General features: G+C 40.1%; 1 protein-coding gene across 1 annotated transcript; it reads right to left on the bottom strand.

Annotated features, from left to right (window-relative positions):
• Positions 1-13,613: 13,613 nt before the first annotated feature.
• On the bottom strand, positions 13,614-17,965 carry LOC311059694 (endonuclease domain-containing 1 protein-like). The gene is made up of 2 exons (XM_084077719.1): positions 17,616-17,965; positions 13,614-15,050 (listed from the first exon to the last, which is right to left on the bottom strand). Exons 1-2 carry the CDS (start codon positions 17,910-17,912, stop codon positions 14,430-14,432), a joined length of 918 nt encoding a protein of 305 aa, XP_083933845.1. The 5' UTR covers positions 17,913-17,965; the 3' UTR covers positions 13,614-14,429.

The raw sequence follows: 17,965 nt of genomic DNA, 5'->3' as shown, positions 1-17,965 counted from the left end.
GTGTTTTTTAATGTGTGTTTTGTATTCTGGTAGTAGGGTAGTGACGATTATGGTTACCATATTATTATGGTTAATTGTCACTCAAATAATTGTGATAAACGATTTAATTGTGTTTCAGTCATTGAACATTATGAATACAAATTACACTTCTTTTTGGCTTTTAGGCTTCGTAAACAAAAGTTGCACAGGGCAGATATGACATATAACAGACATATCTAATTACTTTATACTTTCAAAAGAAGATTAATAGTGGAAATAGCCGATCTACAAGCTCAAAATGCATTGCATCGGTTTTGAGCTTATAGCTTATATTGTTGTTTCATATACTGGATGCTGTCCAGTGGTGGAAAAAGTACTCACATTCTTTACTTAAGTAAAAGTATCAATACTGCAATGTAGAAATACTCTGTTACAAGTAAAAGTCCAGAATTCAAAATGTACTTGAGTAAAAGTAGTAAGTACAAAAGTATTGGTATCAAAATGTACTTAAAGTACCAAAAGTAGAAAGTACTCATTATGCAGAATGACCCATTTCACAAGTTTTCAAATGTATAAAACTGTATAAAAATATTTTGAAAATAGCAGATCTAAAAGTTCACAATGCATTGTGAGCTTGTATATTGGCTATTTTCAAATGGCCAAAATATTATATAAGGCTGAAGTGGTTAATGAATGTTTTGTAATAATAATCTAAATCTACAAAGTAGCCTAACTAGTAACTAGTAACAAGGCCTAACTAGTATTAGGCCTAATTGTAGTGGAGTAAAAGTACAATATTTGCATCTGAGATGAAATGGAGTAGAAGTAAAAGTACTGAAAACTGGAAATACTCCTGTAACAGAGAGAGGTCCTCTGTTACCTATATTTGCACTTTATTAATTTGCACAGCTACATTTTGCACAGTCATGATTTTATTGTTGAAATGTTGGCGTTGGTGAATCATGATGAGCCAGTGCAATAGTGAAAGTGATGTTTAGAGTGCAATAGTGTGGGAAGTGTGATTGGTAGGTTTGATTGAACGCTTAACCACACACCTGTGCTTGTGTTTCCAGTATAATTGGGCTGGACCACATAAAACGCTGCCTACTGCCAGTTAAGATATAGAGTTCTGACAGTGAGAGAACTGACTGAAGAGTTGCGTGTGTCTCATATGCTGAACTAGAAAAAGTGCTCCTCGCAGCACAGGTCTCCGCCAGGTCAGGAAGGTTATTGAGGGCCAGCAATGTTCGGAATTCGCCAAGCAGGATGGAATTTGAAAAATCGGACGCAACCTTCACTTGACTATGGAAATAATGTGTACCGATTTGCATGATGTTTGGACCAAATTTGTAGTAGTAACATAAAATATCATCAGAGGGGTTATGGCTTAATTTGTTAATTAAAGGGACTTTGAGTGGGCTACTTAGAAAAGCCCTAAAATAATGTCAGGTATTATTATTATTATTATCAATTCAACAGTCACATAACTGCATCTGCATCAGGCTGTACCAGGTGATACGTGTGGCATTTACTCTCTCTGCCATCACTTTGTTCTGTCTTCATTGTCCCGTGTCAATTGGGAAGAATTAATGCCTTGAAAACACAACGTTCACTTACCACGTCTAAAATGGCGTTGAGCGCCACATCCAGCCACACCACGGTGGGTTTTGTGTGGTCTAAAACGGGCCATGTTGCCATGTACATTCTGTTTCCTTCTTTCATTCAGGTGTATTAAAATGTCAACGTAACTGCACACCTGTTTAATACCTGAAACACAAGAGTGAACACAACTAGACGCGTCGCAATTCAGGGCAATTGCAAAGTGTGGTTGCGCCGACACCGGTCGCGGGTCGCGGCCGCCGGGACTCGAGGAATACGCCTGGAGGAATACCGTCGGAGGCCGCGCGATTCGAATTCGGTGCCGATCGGATCCCGCGTTCGTGACGACGCGTGCCGTTTTGATTTTAGGAAATAGGCCCGTCCCACTAAAGAAACAGGCCCCTCCCACAAATGTAGCAGGCCGATGACATCGTCATGTCACTCCTGTGATCACTTGCTTTTCTTTTTGAGGGAACTGATCCCTCCAAAAATCATGTTTTTGTGTCAAACGGTTACATTTTGCAAATTTGTGGCGTCCCCTATGGGTCAAAGTGGAAATGCTTTTGGGAATCTGTTGAGTAAACCTAGCCTGGTAAACCCTCCCTCCGGAAATCTCATTTCCATTCGATCTCAGGAAGGAGTCTGGCATGAACGCCCATTCTGCAATATTGGGGAGTTTCCAGCGAAATCAGGACCTAACCGCGCCTATCAGCGTCGTCGCTCATCGTTCTGTGATTGACAGCTTACGTTGGCCAATCAGGTGGCGAGTTCGAGTGAGCCCGAATGAAGCCGAGTGCAGCCTGAGAGCCGCCGACAAAAGACGAACGGCAGCCATTGTTATTTGTGCGAGTGCCTTCACTTCTTACTTTCGGTTTTAAAACGCTCTCAAACTTCTTTTTTGAGGCACGGAATTTACTATTAACATATCGTTGGGATAGAATTTAGTTGTTTAACTTCATATATGTGGTCAATTAATCATGACAGAGCCTATTTAAAAATATAAATTTAGAGAACCGGCAGGGGCGGGGAGTGACACGCATGTATCCCAATAAGGCAACCTATTTTCGGCATGGCCGTCCCAAAAGTCCCGTTGCGTCACATAGTCTGGAGCTCGTCAACATGAACTGCTGATTGGCTGAAGGGGAAAAACGATCATTGGTTGAAGGGGTTGTCAGTCAACGGTATTACTCCCGCCCAACTCCAGCCCACAGCCAATATTGCAGAATGAGCAATCATGCCAGACTCCTTCCTGAGATCGAATGGAAATGAGATTTCCGGAGGGAGGGTTTACCAGGCTAGAGTAAACCACCCTCGACATGTGATTTAAACGATCTACCCCTTGTTATTAGATCCGCCCATTCCATTGGGGTTTTTAAGTCCTTACTCAAGACTTACTTTTTTTACCTGGCTTTTAACCAAAATTAAGCTTTAACTTGGATTTGTTGTAATTGCTCATGATGTAATTGTACTTTGAACTGTATTGTGTACTTGTTACGGGGCCAGAGCTCAGCTCTGGACCTGTTTTATTATTCGCTTTATTCTGTCACTTCTTCTGCCACTTTTCGCAGTTCTGGGTGAACCGTGCTGTCCCTTTTTACGAAACTCGGCCATATGGTAGATGGTCATGAAAAACGATCAAGAAATAATTCTCACAATCTTTCGTCCAAAGGTGGCGCTATAGCACTCAATTGAAAAATGCCAACTTTGAACAGGTACAACTCATGCCCTGTTTGACCTACAGCCATGAAACTTGGATACACATATGCGTCTCCTCATGCTGAACAACTTTCACCCTCTGACTTTTGACCTCTGATCTCCCACCATTTTGAATTATATGAAAAACAGTCATTGGCTCCTAACTTCTGCATTTTTTCACTTATATTTACTACATTCATGATTTGCATTATATAAATGCACTGTCAATGAGACAGGCCACCATGGGCTCTAACTAACTGGCTGTAAATACCCTTTTTGACTATAGCATTCCACATCTTGAAGGAATGTGTTTTTTAATGTGTGTTTTGTATTCTGGTAGTAGGGTAGTGACGATTATGGTTACCATATTATTATGGTTAATTGTCACTCAAATAATTGTGATAAACGATTTAATTGTGTTTCAGTCATTGAACATTATGAATACAAATTACACTTCTTTTTGGCTTTTAGGCTTCGTAAACAAAAGTTGCACAGGGCAGATATGACATATAACAGACATATCTAATTACTTTATACTTTCAAAAGAAGATTAATAGTGGAAATAGCCGATCTACAAGCTCAAAATGCATTGCATCGGTTTTGAGCTTATAGCTTATATTGTTGTTTCATATACTGGATGCTGTCCAGTGGTGGAAAAAGTACTCACATTCTTTACTTAAGTAAAAGTATCAATACTGCAATGTAGAAATACTCTGTTACAAGTAAAAGTCCAGAATTCAAAATGTACTTGAGTAAAAGTAGTAAGTACAAAAGTATTGGTATCAAAATGTACTTAAAGTACCAAAAGTAGAAAGTACTCATTATGCAGAATGACCCATTTCACAAGTTTTCAAATGTATAAAACTGTATAAAAATATTTTGAAAATAGCAGATCTAAAAGTTCACAATGCATTGTGAGCTTGTATATTGGCTATTTTCAAATGGCCAAAATGTATATAAGGCTGACTCATGAGGAACACACGTATCGATTTGACCATTAAGCTCCGCCCTTAGATTTTCCGCAATTTTGAGCAGTTTGAAAAATACTTGTTTTTGCCAGTTCTGGCTTAACCGTGCATACGCTTTTTACGAAACTCGGCCATATGGTAGATGCTCATGAAAAACTACCAAGAAATAATTCTCACACTCATTCGTCAAAGGGTGGCGCTATAGCACTCAATTGAAAGTGCCAACTTTTAACAGGTACAACTCATGCCCTGTTTGACCTACAACCATGAAACTTCGATACACACATGCGTCTCTTCATGCCCGACAACTTTTGTGGTCTGACTTTTGACCTCTGACCTTTAGATCGCCCACCATTTTGAATTATATGTAAAACAGTCATTGGCTCCTAACTTCTGCATTTTTTCACTTATGGAAAATCCGTTGGAAATTTTTGTAGGCAGTGGTCCAAAGTTCAAGTGTTAAACGTTTCGTGCAGATTGCTCAAAAATCCCAGGAGGAGATAGATTTTAACTATTACAGTTTTATGAAAATTATTCATCTGTGCCTAAAACATACATGCAGACTCACATTTCTTTGAAACTTTGCAGAAATGTACAGGGTCATTCCAAATATCACTGAAACCAATCTCACTCCAATTGGCCAAAAGGGGGCGCTATAGCAATTTTTTGAAAAGGCAGACTTTAAACAGGCATAAGTCATGCCTCGTTTGGCCGAAAGTCGTGAAACTTGCTTACACATGTGCCTTGACTCATGAGGAACACACGTATCGATTTGACCATTAAGCTCCGCCCTTAGATTGTCCGCAATTTTGAGCAGTTTGAAAAACACTTAAACCCAGGATTTTTCAGCTATTTGCGTGAAACTGTATCATCTGTGTGATCTCCTTTTTCACAGTTACTTGTCTGTTGGGCCAATGGAGTCTCCCTTAAATGAATTTCTCACAATCTCAAGGTCGCCAGTTCAAGCCTCACTTGATGCAGACTTAATTTAAGTTGAATTGCAAACAACATGACTGTATCAATGAATACATGTGCAAATGGTAATTGAAATGCTTATTTGAGAGTACGTTTTTTCAACGTATGACATACTTCATTCTGAAAATAGCTGATCTAAAATCTCACAACTTTTCATGGTTTGTGAGCTTGTAGATCGGCTACTTTCACTAGTTTTGGTTCTGAGGAGATGTACAATTTCTTCATTGGTAAATGGTTTGTGAACGAGTGATCTTAGTGTTAGTGAAACAGGGGCTTGGTTCATGAAAGAAGGCAAGAGTTTATGATCTTCAACAGACAATATCAGCCTGGACAAAGCTATAGCACTATAGGTAGTGTTGCAGCCTATTAGTCTGAAGGTTGAGAGTTCGAATCCTGTTAATGGCAGTAGGTTGAGATGTCCAATCAAACCATTATGTTTCCATCTCTCTCTCTCATCAATCTATTGTTTCCATGTCACTCTCTCTCTCTTCAATCTATTCCGTTTCCATGTCTCTCTCTCTCTCTATTCACTGGCCCCGTATTATCGTTGCTTGCAGCTATATTTGTTCTTGTTTTGTTGACCTGTACAGCACTTTGGTCGGCGACAGTCGTTTTTAAATGTGCTATATAAATAAAGTTTGATTTGATTTGATTTGATTAGCTGTGGTCATTGAGAGGCCCCATTTTGTGGTTCCACATATAGAAAGCCCATTCATTCAGCCCATAGAGGTTTCCGAAAAATATGTATTTATATACATTATTTTAAGCCTGGAACCAAGCCATCCAGACTCCTGGTGAATCGTGACCATAAAACATTTGATTCTGTGTAAACACATATTTGAAAACCGCAAAAAAAGGTAGTTATTAAATATAGTATAGAATATAATAAAAAATGTAAATCATTTTTGAAACATTCTAACAACACAAATCTAGTACGGGTCTCCCTGGCACAAAACATTTTCAGATGGGGGTTAGGGGACAAATACATATTCATTTTGGGGTCCATGACATGAAAATATTTGAGAACCACTGGTTAAAATAATTTAAATTTAAAATTGTGAAGCAAGCCCAAATGAGCAACTAAGCCCAAGAAACCACAACCCACACAAGCAAATTTTACAAGCAAAAATAAGCCCAAAGTACGTTTGTTCTAAGCTGCTCCACCTGGCTCTCATTGGCTCTCATTGACTCTCATGACATAGATGTTTGTACCTTCTTTTTATATACCTTGGTGTAATGCAGGTTATCAGTTGCCAGATTTTGCAAAAGAAACAAGCGGCTGTGTCGATAAAAACAAGCCCAAAAGAAGCAACTAGGCTAATTCTTTTCCACTTTTACATCGGCTGTTTGAAAATAGCAGATCAACAAGCTCACAACGTGTCACATCATGACACGTTGTGAGCTTGTAGATCTGCTATTTTCAAAAAATATTTGGAAAAAAAGTAAAATATTCAGTTTAAAAAAAAAAAAAACATTTTATCAACACAAATCTTGTATGGGGGTCCCTGGCACCACATATTTTCAGATGTGGGTCTGCGACAAATACATATTAATCTGGGGGTCCTTGACATGAAAGAAATGTGGGAACCACTGGTTTAAAAAACATTAGAAAGCCCAATGAAGTGACTACAATTTAAAAAATAAATAAATAAAATGCTCATTTATAAGCAGACATGGCAACACGGGTAACAGCGTATAGACGGGTTTCCTGTTAGTAAACATGAGAGGAATATGACCGCGCAGAGGAGGGGGAAGCCTATGGGTGCGTTTGGAAATTACGCACCGGAGCACACTCGCCTATTAGTTTGTATTGGCCAGTGCGCTCACTGCCGCTCAGGGCTGTATTTTCGAACGCGCCTTTCACCCGGGCATGCGCAGATTGCGCATTCTGCTCTGTGATGACGTCGCGCGGAAATCCGTCTATTAGGAGCTCCTTAGATCTTGCCCATAGAGTTAAAAATAATCTTGCCGTCCTTTGCGGTGACATCAAAGCGTGACGTTGCTGTTCTCCACTCTGATTTGAGTACTCCAATTGCCGCGCGAGCGCTCTCCTCCCCCCATACACACACACACACACACACACACAATCCAGCAAACACGACGACGGTTTGTTAACAAGCGCTGCTTGTTTTGAAGTAATAAAAGACTCTTATAGTGGAATAAACAACTCATAATATAACTTTACTCGACATAGACGTCGAGTGTCAGTGCTTACAAGGCTGGTGAAAAAAAAGCTGCTAAAACACACTATGTGAGCAGATTGTGGAAAGAGAAGTGAATTATCTCTCCATCCATCAAACAGGTGAGTTTTACTGCAGGTGTGTGTTAGCTTAGTGTCAACCTTTCCCATGTCAAGGACCCCCAAATTGACACTTATTAGCCCACGGACACTCATTTGAAAAGATATGCCAGGACCCCCATAAGAGAAGATTGTTTACAGCTCTAGCAGTGATTCTCAACTATTTTAATTTCAAGGACCCCCCTAGTTTGACATGCATTTAGGCTACGGACCCCCATTTAATGAAATTTCTATCTCTGGGTCCGTAATTTATATTGTAAAGTCAATGTTAATTTGAGAGTGTACAAAATGGAACCAAATGGACCCGGTTCCATTTGTACACCCTCAGAGTTGTAGACCCATAAGGGTCCCATTTGGTTCCTAACTATCCATCATGTAGCTGGGGACCCCCTAGAACTCCCTTAAGGACCCCACTATGAGAACCAATGGCTTAGCTCAGTGGTTCTGAAACTTTTTCATGTCTAGGACCCCAAAATTGACACATAATAGTGGAAAAAGTACTCAAAGTCTGGAATTCCAAATGTACTTAAGTAAAAGTAAAAACGTATTTGGTATTAAAATGTACTTAAAGTACCACAAATAAAAGTACTAAAATGTTAGAAAATAGCAGATCTACAAGCTCACAACGCGTCGAGAGCTTGTAGATCTGCTATTTTCAAATAGCCTAGGTATAAAATGGGGCTAAAGTGGTTAATGCATGTTTTATAATGTAATGATGTATATCTACAAAGTTACAAGTCACTAAAGATTTCAAATAATTGTAGTACAATATTTGAAGGTTTAAGTGGTTACACAGATGCGTTCCCGGTTTTAATGGGTTAAATAAAGGTGCAATAACACATAAAACCCCCTCTCTGCTCTCTCTAGATGGCGAGCAACAGGTCGTGGCACGCCCGCTACCCCGTGCTGACCTACGTGCAGATCATGGTGTTCTTCAACGTGTTCACACCCTCCTCAGTCTGCCCGCCGAAGTGCTGCCGCATCCGCACGCTGGTGATGCAACTACTGCTGGACAAGCAGCTGGAGGTACAGTAGCAGCACACACAGTAAAATCAGAAAGTTATAATGGGGCGCTGATGGCCAGGTGTGGCAAGTACATATCATTGTGGGGGTCCTTTGACATGAGAAAAGTTTGAGAACCACTGATATTATAGCAGGATACGTTTAAAAAAAAATAATTAGGATTTAGAATACATTTGTAGGATCCCCCAGAAGCAAAAGATTTGAGTTAAAAATGTTCGGTTTAAAACATATATATATATATATTAAAAGTTTGGGTTTGGGGTCTAAAAGATTAGGCTCCAAGAAAAGCTTAGGTTCGGGGCCCCAACACATGCTACAAGGCCCCAACTACAAGCTCACAACGCTTCGCACTGCAAGGTGTTGTGAGCTTGTAGATCGGCTATTTAAAAAAATGTTGCCTTTCTTGTAATATTTGACAATTTAGCCAATGTTTGACCATAGTATAGTTGGCTACTTCTGACGCAGTAATGGTTTATTATTTTATTTTTATTTGTCATTTTAGAGGTATTAAAAAGGTCTTAAAAGTCCTTAAATTGTAACTTTAGAAAATGTTCAAATATCCTGTATTCACTTATACTGTATGTTGGTTTGTTTACTGTTGAGTGAGAAAATAATGTTACACAATAAGCTAATCATCTGGGGACCCCCAAAATAATTTGGGTCCCGACCCCCAGTTTGGGAACCATTGTTCTACTACTCAATGCTCAATCTAGGCATTATCATTGTATTGTGTAACTGCTGTTCTACTTTTATGGCAGTAGTATGGCATAATTTACAGTAATACAAACGTTTAAAGGTGGGGTAAGTGATTTTCTTTGGTTAAAATAAGTGTTAGATAGCTCTATATTCTGATAGTAATCATTGCTTTAGAGTGTTTGTTCAGTAACAGGACTCTCCATGTCTCTCCAGCTCTACAGAAAATGAATTTTCAGGTCAAGATACCAATTTTATCCAATCAGGATAGAGAACTCAGACAGGATACAGATTAAACAAGTGAAATTGGAAGTGATGACACAAAGAAATGAGCAGACACAATTGGAACTGGAACACTATACAAATTAAATAAATGGGCACTATCTCCTGATTGGCTGAAACTTTGTCACCTACCTGAAATAAAATGTATGTTCTGTTTATTAAAGAGCTGGAGAGACTGGGAGACTCCTGTTACTGAACAAACACACTATCAGAATATAGTGCTTTAGCCTTTTAACAAAACACTTTTTCAACCCAAAAATATCACTTACCCTACCTTTAAGAAAATGTAAAAATGCAATGTTGAAAATATTTTGATGAATCTAAATGGCGTTTTGTTAGTCAATATCTCATCTGCTTTTAGAAGCAATTGAAAATACAAATGATGTTGCGTAGCCTATACTTTGTTGATGCCCCCTAGGGGCACTGTGCTTGAATATCTGTCAGCTCTCCAAGATGATCAAAAGCTTAAGACTTTAATGCCACTTTTGTTAAAGGACAACTTTGTTTTTTTACAACCAAGGTTTATATTTTAGCTTGTAATTAAAGTAAATAAAAGGTGAGTGTTATTTTTTTTTCATTTACTGCTTTCTATAGTTATAGCAATTTTTGTGATATTTTTTACAGTGGGCGGAGGCATTCTGTCCGGTGGCTAAATATGCCTTTTTTACACAATAAAAAAGGTCCTGTGGTCTTTGATGGCCAGATGTGAGTTATTGGGGGTTAGAAGAGCTACTGTAAATAATAATAAAGAAAACGCGGGGTTATTGTGTAGAAAAAGGCATATTTAGCCACTGGACAGAATGCCCCCGCCCACTGTAAAAAAGATGGCGAAAATTGCTAAAACTATAGAAAGCAGTAAATGAAAAAAAAATAACACTCATCTTTTATTTACTTTAATTACAATCTAAAACATAAACCTTGGTTGTAAAAAAACAAAGTTGTCCTTTAACCACTTGAACCCCCAGCATCCCTATTCTGGGGGGAACGTTCAGCAAAAATAGCCGATCTACAAGCTCACAGCGCGTTGTGAGCTTGTAGATTTGCTATTTTTGGCGAATCGATTTGTGTAGAGTGAAAAAAGAGCATACCAAATGCGCTCTTTACAGGTCAGTTTTTATCAAGTATAGAGCGTTTAAGTGGTCCTGAATTTGCATCCTAACAAAAGCTTATTCATCCTAGTGTATGACGGAGGACAATTTCACGATAAATTAAAATCTCTGCGATACGATTATTGTGACAGTTGTGACAGGATACAGTATACGTATACAGTAAACATATTGCCTCAATTCACTGGCTCCCTGTACATTTCAGAATGATTTTTCAATGATATTTCAAGAAATAGCAGATCTACAAGCTCATGTGCCGAGCTTATAGATTTGCTCACTTTAATTAATGTTTGTTTGTCCTTCTTTCTTTCTTTCTTTCTTTCTTTCTTTCTTTCTTTCTTTCTTTCTTTCTTAGAGTGGAGACAGACTGTGCCGTTGAAAGGCTCAACCCGAAGATGCCCTTAGAGATGGAGATCTCTCTCTATCCATGGATTTGTTTGCATGGGGGATTCCTCCGCGCCAACGGCCCTGGTCTTCGGTGGTCTCCACCGTGGATTGATTGCTGATTGACGCAAAATTCCACGACAGTGTGTATGATGTGTCTTCATTGATGCAGAATTCCACGACAGTGTGTATGTGTCTTCGGTGGTCTCCGCCGTCGGCCTCCACCGAAGACCTCGGCCAGCCGGGGGTTTCCTCTGAAGACGACTCTAAGTAGGAACCTCTTTTCCTTTTCCTTTGCTGGATGCTGCAGCTGCTTCATGCTGCAGTTTGTTGGATGCTGCTTGTGGTGTTGGTGTTGGATGCTGATTGTGTCGTATGCGTGCTGATGTGGTTAAAGATGTTGCTCTGCTGCTTTTTTCCCAGGTATTTTTTTTTCAGGTTGTGGAATCAAACGCCGACGTTGAATCTACGACTATGTTGGTAGTGTAGTGTTGTGGCTGTTATTTTGTGGCTGTTAGTTGGTGTGTGTAAGAGAGATCATTTGCATTCAATATGTTTTTAGACATAGGCCTCTGTAAATCCGGGCATGAACCTGGTAATTTGGGGGGGGTGGCAGGCGGGCGTTCACACTAATCACATGACGCTGCTACATTTTAATCAATGACGAGCCACATTTTTCATTTAAAAGTTTAATTTCTTGCTCGAAGAAGATCAAGAACATGTCGATGTGTTCCAACATACCTGAAATGAGTCAACGAAAAGCACATTTTGAATGATTTCTTCAGTCTTCAGTGAGAAGATGATTGATTTGACAACGCTGGACATCACTTATCATGATGTCTGGGAAATAGTTTTAGGCCAAAAACAAAACACAGAACAAACTAGAAAAAGTGCTTTCCGCCAGGTCAGGTAGGTTATTGTGGCCTCCTGGTGGCGCTAAATGTGAAAAGGGTGCCATTTCTTCTTAGGCCTTGCATGGCAATCGTACTCTGCATTAATGATTTGAGGCATTTTGTTCCAAAAATATGTTTTGCTAAATTAGACCTGCTGGTGGCACTAAAACAGGTCAATGTTAAAAGGGTGGCATTTGTTCCTCAACATAGTGTGAATGTGCATGCAAAGTTCATCCTCAATCGGACGCTTTGTTCATGATTTGCGGCATTTTGTTCAAAACAAGCCACTACTGCAAACTTTAGATGTGAATCTCAGCCAATCAGGATGTAATCAGAAAAATCAAACAGATCCGTCTCGATCACATGACTTTAGAGATCATGTGTACCGCTTTGCGTGAAATTTGGATAAAATCGGAGTCATATAAAAAAAAGAGTTTTACATAAGTCAGCCTCCTGGTGGCGCTATAAAAGGAAAAATGCAGGCCAATGACCTTTAGGGAGTGCGCATACAAAGTTTTACACAGATCGGTGCATTTATAGATAAAAACACGAATCGGCCTGTTTTAGCGCCACCATGAGGCTGATTTGAAAATTCAAATGGCATTTCTTCCTCGGCCTAGTGGGAATGTGCGTGCAAAATCTCATGGAAACTGCATGCTGTGTTCATGATTTGAGGCATTTTGTTCAAAACAGGACACTCCTGCAAACGCTGGAAGCCATTTTTAGCCAATCAGGATGGAATATGAAAAATCTGAAAGACACATTTCCGTTTAATGACAATAGATATACACAATAAGCGTTCTCAAAGTTAGTTTGTGCTCTTCAGTAATACCTGAGATGGCAAAATCCAAGTGCTTTGGTTGCAAAATTAAACAAGTCTCCGCCAGGTCAGGTAGATTATTGTGGCCTCCTGGTGGCGCTATAATAGGCCAATGTGAAAAGGGTGGCATTTCTTCTTAGGCCTTGCACGACAATCAGACACTGCATTCATGATTTGAGGCATTTTGTTCCAAAAATGTGGTTTGCTAAATTAGACCTGCTGGTGGCGCTATAACAGGCCAATGTGAAAAGGGTGGCATTTCCTGGGCCAAGTGGGAATGTCTGTGGAAAATTTCATCGCACACTGCGTTCATGATTTGAGGCATTTTGTTCAAAATGAACCAATCCTGCAAACTTTGGAAGCCAATGGAAAATGGAAAATCAGACAGATCAGTGTTGATCACATGACTATAGAGATACTGTGTACCGATTTGCGTGTTTTTGGACAAAATCTGTAGGAGTAATAGCAAAAATGGTGGCGCTATGACAGGCTGATCTGAAAAATGTGGGGCATAGGTTCTGCTGTGGCATCCAGGGAGTGTGTGTGAGCAGTTTCACAGCGACCGGGCCAACGGTGGCGGAAATTAGCTGGTCACAGACAGAAGGACGGACACACGGACGGACGGACGGAGGGTAAAACATACTCTCTCGCCATGCCTTCGGCCTGGCGGAGACAATAAATACACCTTCGGGTTATAAACCAACATCCTGGCTCACACTGTTTCTAGCCGCTAAGTCGGGCATTCTCACAACTCCATTAAAGTAATAAAATACCTCAAAAGTGTCAGTCACATACTCATACAGGTACAATCAGTGAAATGTTGGTGACCTTGACTCCCAAGCTGTGGAATGGGGGGGGGGGGGGGTTGCTGAATCTAACGCCTATTTCATTTTTTTATATTGTAAATTATTTTTCAATTCAGAAATGAATGATGCACAGAGGAAGTCATTTGAAATTGTGTCTGTGTTCTGCACATTAAAGTAAACATCTGTCCTTTTCATCCCAAGGCATGTTGTTGGTATGACTTAATATACTGCACAAGTCTGCCATCTAGTGGTCCAGAGAAATCCATGCATGCATGCATAGTCTAAAACAGCTGTTTGCTGTAGACTTCACTTCCTTGTTCTGCATTGGCAAAGTAGCTGCAAAGCATACACAGCATTGCAAAACGTGATTGCCATATATGTAAATAACAAGTTACAGGTCATTCAGAACAGGGGTCCCCAACCTGGGGTCCGCAGATCCTTCCTTTGGTGGAGACGGTGGTCCATTCGCTGGTAGTCCACGACGCCATTCAGCATTAAAATGTGTTTTATTTCATTTAATATTCACAACCATTATCTGTAGAACAGCCGCCCTCAAAAAGGCCCCGTTATAACTAACCCTGTCCCTAACCTTAGTCTCAAATGATTTAGAAGGCTTTCAAATCATAGAATAAAAGAAACAAGTTTAGAACAGATGTCTCCTGGCCGTCTCCCTGGAGGTCTTCTGTGCATGCTGGGAGGAGGCCACAGGGCAGATGGGGGAGGGTAAATATCTCCATACGCTGGCCTTGGAATGCCTCGGGATCCCCCAGTTAGAAGTAGCTAATGTGGCCCGGGAAAGGGAAGACTGGGATTCTCTGCTGGAACTGTTACAGTACCTCCGTGACCCCAACTCCGGATAAGTCGGGTCACGAAGCTGGAGATGGATGGATGGAATGTTGGTCCTCGATCACTCCAACCCAGAACACTGTTCATAAAAAACACTAACCGCAGCCTTAAACCTGTCCAGCAAATACATCTCAAGTGTAGCAAGGGGCATTCTTCTCACATCATATCCCCGGAACTGCTTATGAGCCGTGTTATTGACGGGCACAATCTCCTCCGTGCTATTGCGGTCGTTGCGGCCGATAGCTGCATACGTAGGAAAGGTCGCCTTCAATTCTGTTGGAAGGTTATTGCTGACGTTCGTGCAGCAGTAGGCCGACCAAAGATACTCCGGTACTGCAACTCGATGATCTTTTAGCCAGGGCTCATCTTTCTGGTAGGGAAGTATCCCAGTCACTATGTAGGCTTTTCCGAGGCAGTAGGCCGCTAGGGTTTTGTTGACGGTCTGCTCCAGAGTATCCCAGGGCCCGCTGTTGGATCCGGCCTTCTGAGGCACCGTGTTGGTCAAGGTGAAGGTGGACACGCGGTCCTCGTGGCTAGAGTGATGAAGGCTGGGGTTGAGGTGTCCACGGGTGAAAGATGAATTGATGTAGTCCAGCTCTACTGCCTGGCTCTCCACCACGTTCTGGTCCACAGGACCCGGAGGGAAGGGTATCATGGTGCCATCAGCTGATGGGTTGGCAAGCTGTGCATGGAGGCAAACATTGCAGGATGAAAATCAGCCATTAATATTATTATTATTAGTAGTTTTATTTTAAAAGTACAGATTCAGTGTGTATAAAAACACTGAAAATGTAATGTGTGCACTGTAATAGTGCTTATAGCTTATAGCAATTTGAAACACCCATCCATAGAAAGTCTCTTAAGAAATGTGTTTTTCAAATGTGAAATGTGTTTAAAGTAATCAGATAGCAAGTTGCTGTTTGGCATTAATGAACACGTGCCACTTGAGGCAACTCTGGTGGATCTGCTGCAGCACTGTAGTATTTGCATAAATGATGAGTGGAAAGTCCATTTAAACATTTATACGCAAGCTTTACATAATGAAAATCAATACTGTTCTCAAAACTTAAAATCTTATGTTTACGGCAATGAGATGTTGAAGAGTGCCTGAGCAAGACACACAACTCCTAGTCCTAACTCTTCCCTGAGCACTGTATAGCGCCCGCTGCAGCCTCTTGTAGACTAATTTCCTCCATATGTTTAAATTCAGCAGAACACATTCATTTTGGAATGTACGTTATGTTATGCTTGTTAATACTTGTCGATTCTCAGACACACATTCTGTTGTGACTGGAATCACAATATCATAATATATTTTTGTTTATCTGCACAGGAAAATGCTGTTATGGGGGAACGGCCGCCTATAGCTGTGTAGTTGGGTGATTAATGACTGAAGATCTGATTGAGGGGTGCCTGTTAATCCTGTTAGCTGATTGATTAGAACATGGAGAGCATCTTGGGTGGATTGCTTTTGTACTGTGGTTGGTTGATTAGAAATGGACAGCTCAATTGGAACATACTGTATAAGCTGCCAGGGCCAGAGGTTGATACTTTGTCTCTCTATTGATTTAGGTTTGTAGGATTTCTGAGTTGTGTTTTCTTCAGATGTGTGTTTTTGCAATTTGCATTGTTCTGGCCTGGGTCAGAATATAAACCTTTTCACTATTTTTACTGACTTGGTGCCTATTCACACTCCTTCTCATTGTCACTGTATGACAATAGGTAAATGCAGTTAGAGGACAAATGTCATGTATGTGCAAATATACAGTGACAACAATAAGGAGTTGGGCCCAAATTATTATTAATCATCCATTCTTTTTTTCAAGAAGATATTCATGTTCAATATAAATTAGATGATGAAAATATATTTGCATATACCACCATTTTAGTGACTGAGGTGAGATTAGCTGTGTTTGAGGAACATGCCAGCCTTGTTATAGAACACTTCAAGTCTTCATAAATACACTTTGGAGTTAACACAAATGTAACCTAACCTACAACACAGTATGTTTTGCTGTTTAAGCATAATGAAACCACAAGTAAGTAACAGAGGGGGTCATTTCCTCTTCTTTTATTTGCAGAGGATCTGACTTAAATGTTTGCCTAATGCAACATTTGGTAAGTAGATACTGTAGATGCATTATATAAATTAATTCTGCCAGTCAATGAGACAGGCCACCATGGACTTTAACTAAAATCATGAAAATACATTTGGCTATATTGTATAACATCCCACATCTTGAAGAATGTGGTCTATTTTTCTATTCTGACAGTGTGAAAGTGTAACAGTTCAGATCAGTTTCTTGAGCAGGGATCCAACTCCTTAGGTTGGTCACAAGATGTTATGACACAGACATGGTCTAACAAGAAAAATAAATGTATTGCTGCTAGATCATAAACTGACAGCTGTTATCATGGTCAACACAAAGGACCATTGAGTTAAGAGTATTGAAGAATGTGAAAGCTCTTCAGCCAGGCACTGCTTCACATTAATACATCATCCTTTCACACGTGTGAGCTACCCAGTACACCCATTTACCCAGACACCGAGCAAGTCCATCACATCACGTGTTTGTCTTCCCCAAGGACACCTAGATAAGAGTTGTTTAGGGATAAGAGAGATACTTTCACTTTCCGCAACCCCACTGTCGTGCTCAGTAAATAGCAGATCTACAAGCTTGTATATCTTCTATTCACGGCACGCAACGCCAGAGTGCAGCTTAGTATAAATCAGGCTTTATCTGTGATCTAGAGATGACTGTCTTAACAATGTCTTTTGAGATAAGCTGCTGGATTACTTCTACCACAGTTCTCATTCTTTTTCTCAAGTCAAAACATTAAACATTATATTGTCTAAACCAAGTCTAATAGAAATGCGCAGTTAAGTAGCTTATGTACATATTTCTCTTGACTTCTTTTAGCCTATTGCTTTGGTGTCAAGCACAGAGTAGCCACGTTTATGTTCAGTTTCTTAAAACTAAAACTAATGTTACATTTACAAAACTGCGTAAAGGCATAATCATTATAGGCTACATATAGCACATTTCCATATTTAACTAAAACAAAGTGCAAGATTGGAGTAACCTAGTCAATAAACAACAGTAGTCATGTGCCAAGAAAACAATTAAGTGCTACAAAGTAACTAGGATGCATATTATATTATATTGTTCCAGGTGTTTGAAATCATATAGAAACAAAAATACTAAAAATAAATAGAAAAAGTTAAAATAATGCTATTGATCCTTACCTGCGGCTCAAATTTCCAAACTGCCGAAGGCCTCTTTCCTGTTGGTGGAGAAAACACGTAGGCTGAGAACCAAGGTGAGCGACGTGGGCGTCTGTACAGTGTAGCAAAGTGGTACAGATTGTTGTAACGCTGGCAGATTGGGGTCCCTGTCAAGCCTTTCGGAGGCCATGAGTTGTAGAAAGTCTGTAGGCATGGAGTGAAATCCCCGACATCAGCTCTACACAGGGACCATAATCTAGTAAAAGATAAGAGCACCAAGACCTGAGCATGGAAATATGCCATAATCTGCTGCCTCATTGCCTGGCAGGGTGATCAATGATGTTTGTAGTAGCTATGCAGTTCCCTTCTCT

Source organism: Gymnoscopelus microlampas (assembly GCF_963454915.1).
Source record: "Gymnoscopelus microlampas genome assembly, chromosome: 14".
Taxonomy (NCBI): Eukaryota; Metazoa; Chordata; class Actinopteri; order Myctophiformes; family Myctophidae; genus Gymnoscopelus; species Gymnoscopelus microlampas.
The sequence above is the reverse complement of the archived record's forward strand: the minus strand, read 5'-3'. Positions and strand labels throughout refer to the sequence as shown.

Excerpts from the sequence above, each read along its gene's own strand:
- LOC311059694 (XM_084077719.1), bottom strand. The coding sequence starts at position 17,912 with ATGAGGCAGCAGATTATGGCATATTTCCATGCTCAGGTCTTGGTGCTC. Across the intron at positions 15,051-17,615 it reads TTTGGAAATTTGAGCCGCAG|CTTGCCAACCCATCAGCTGA; the intron begins GTAAGGATCAAT and ends CTCCATGCACAG.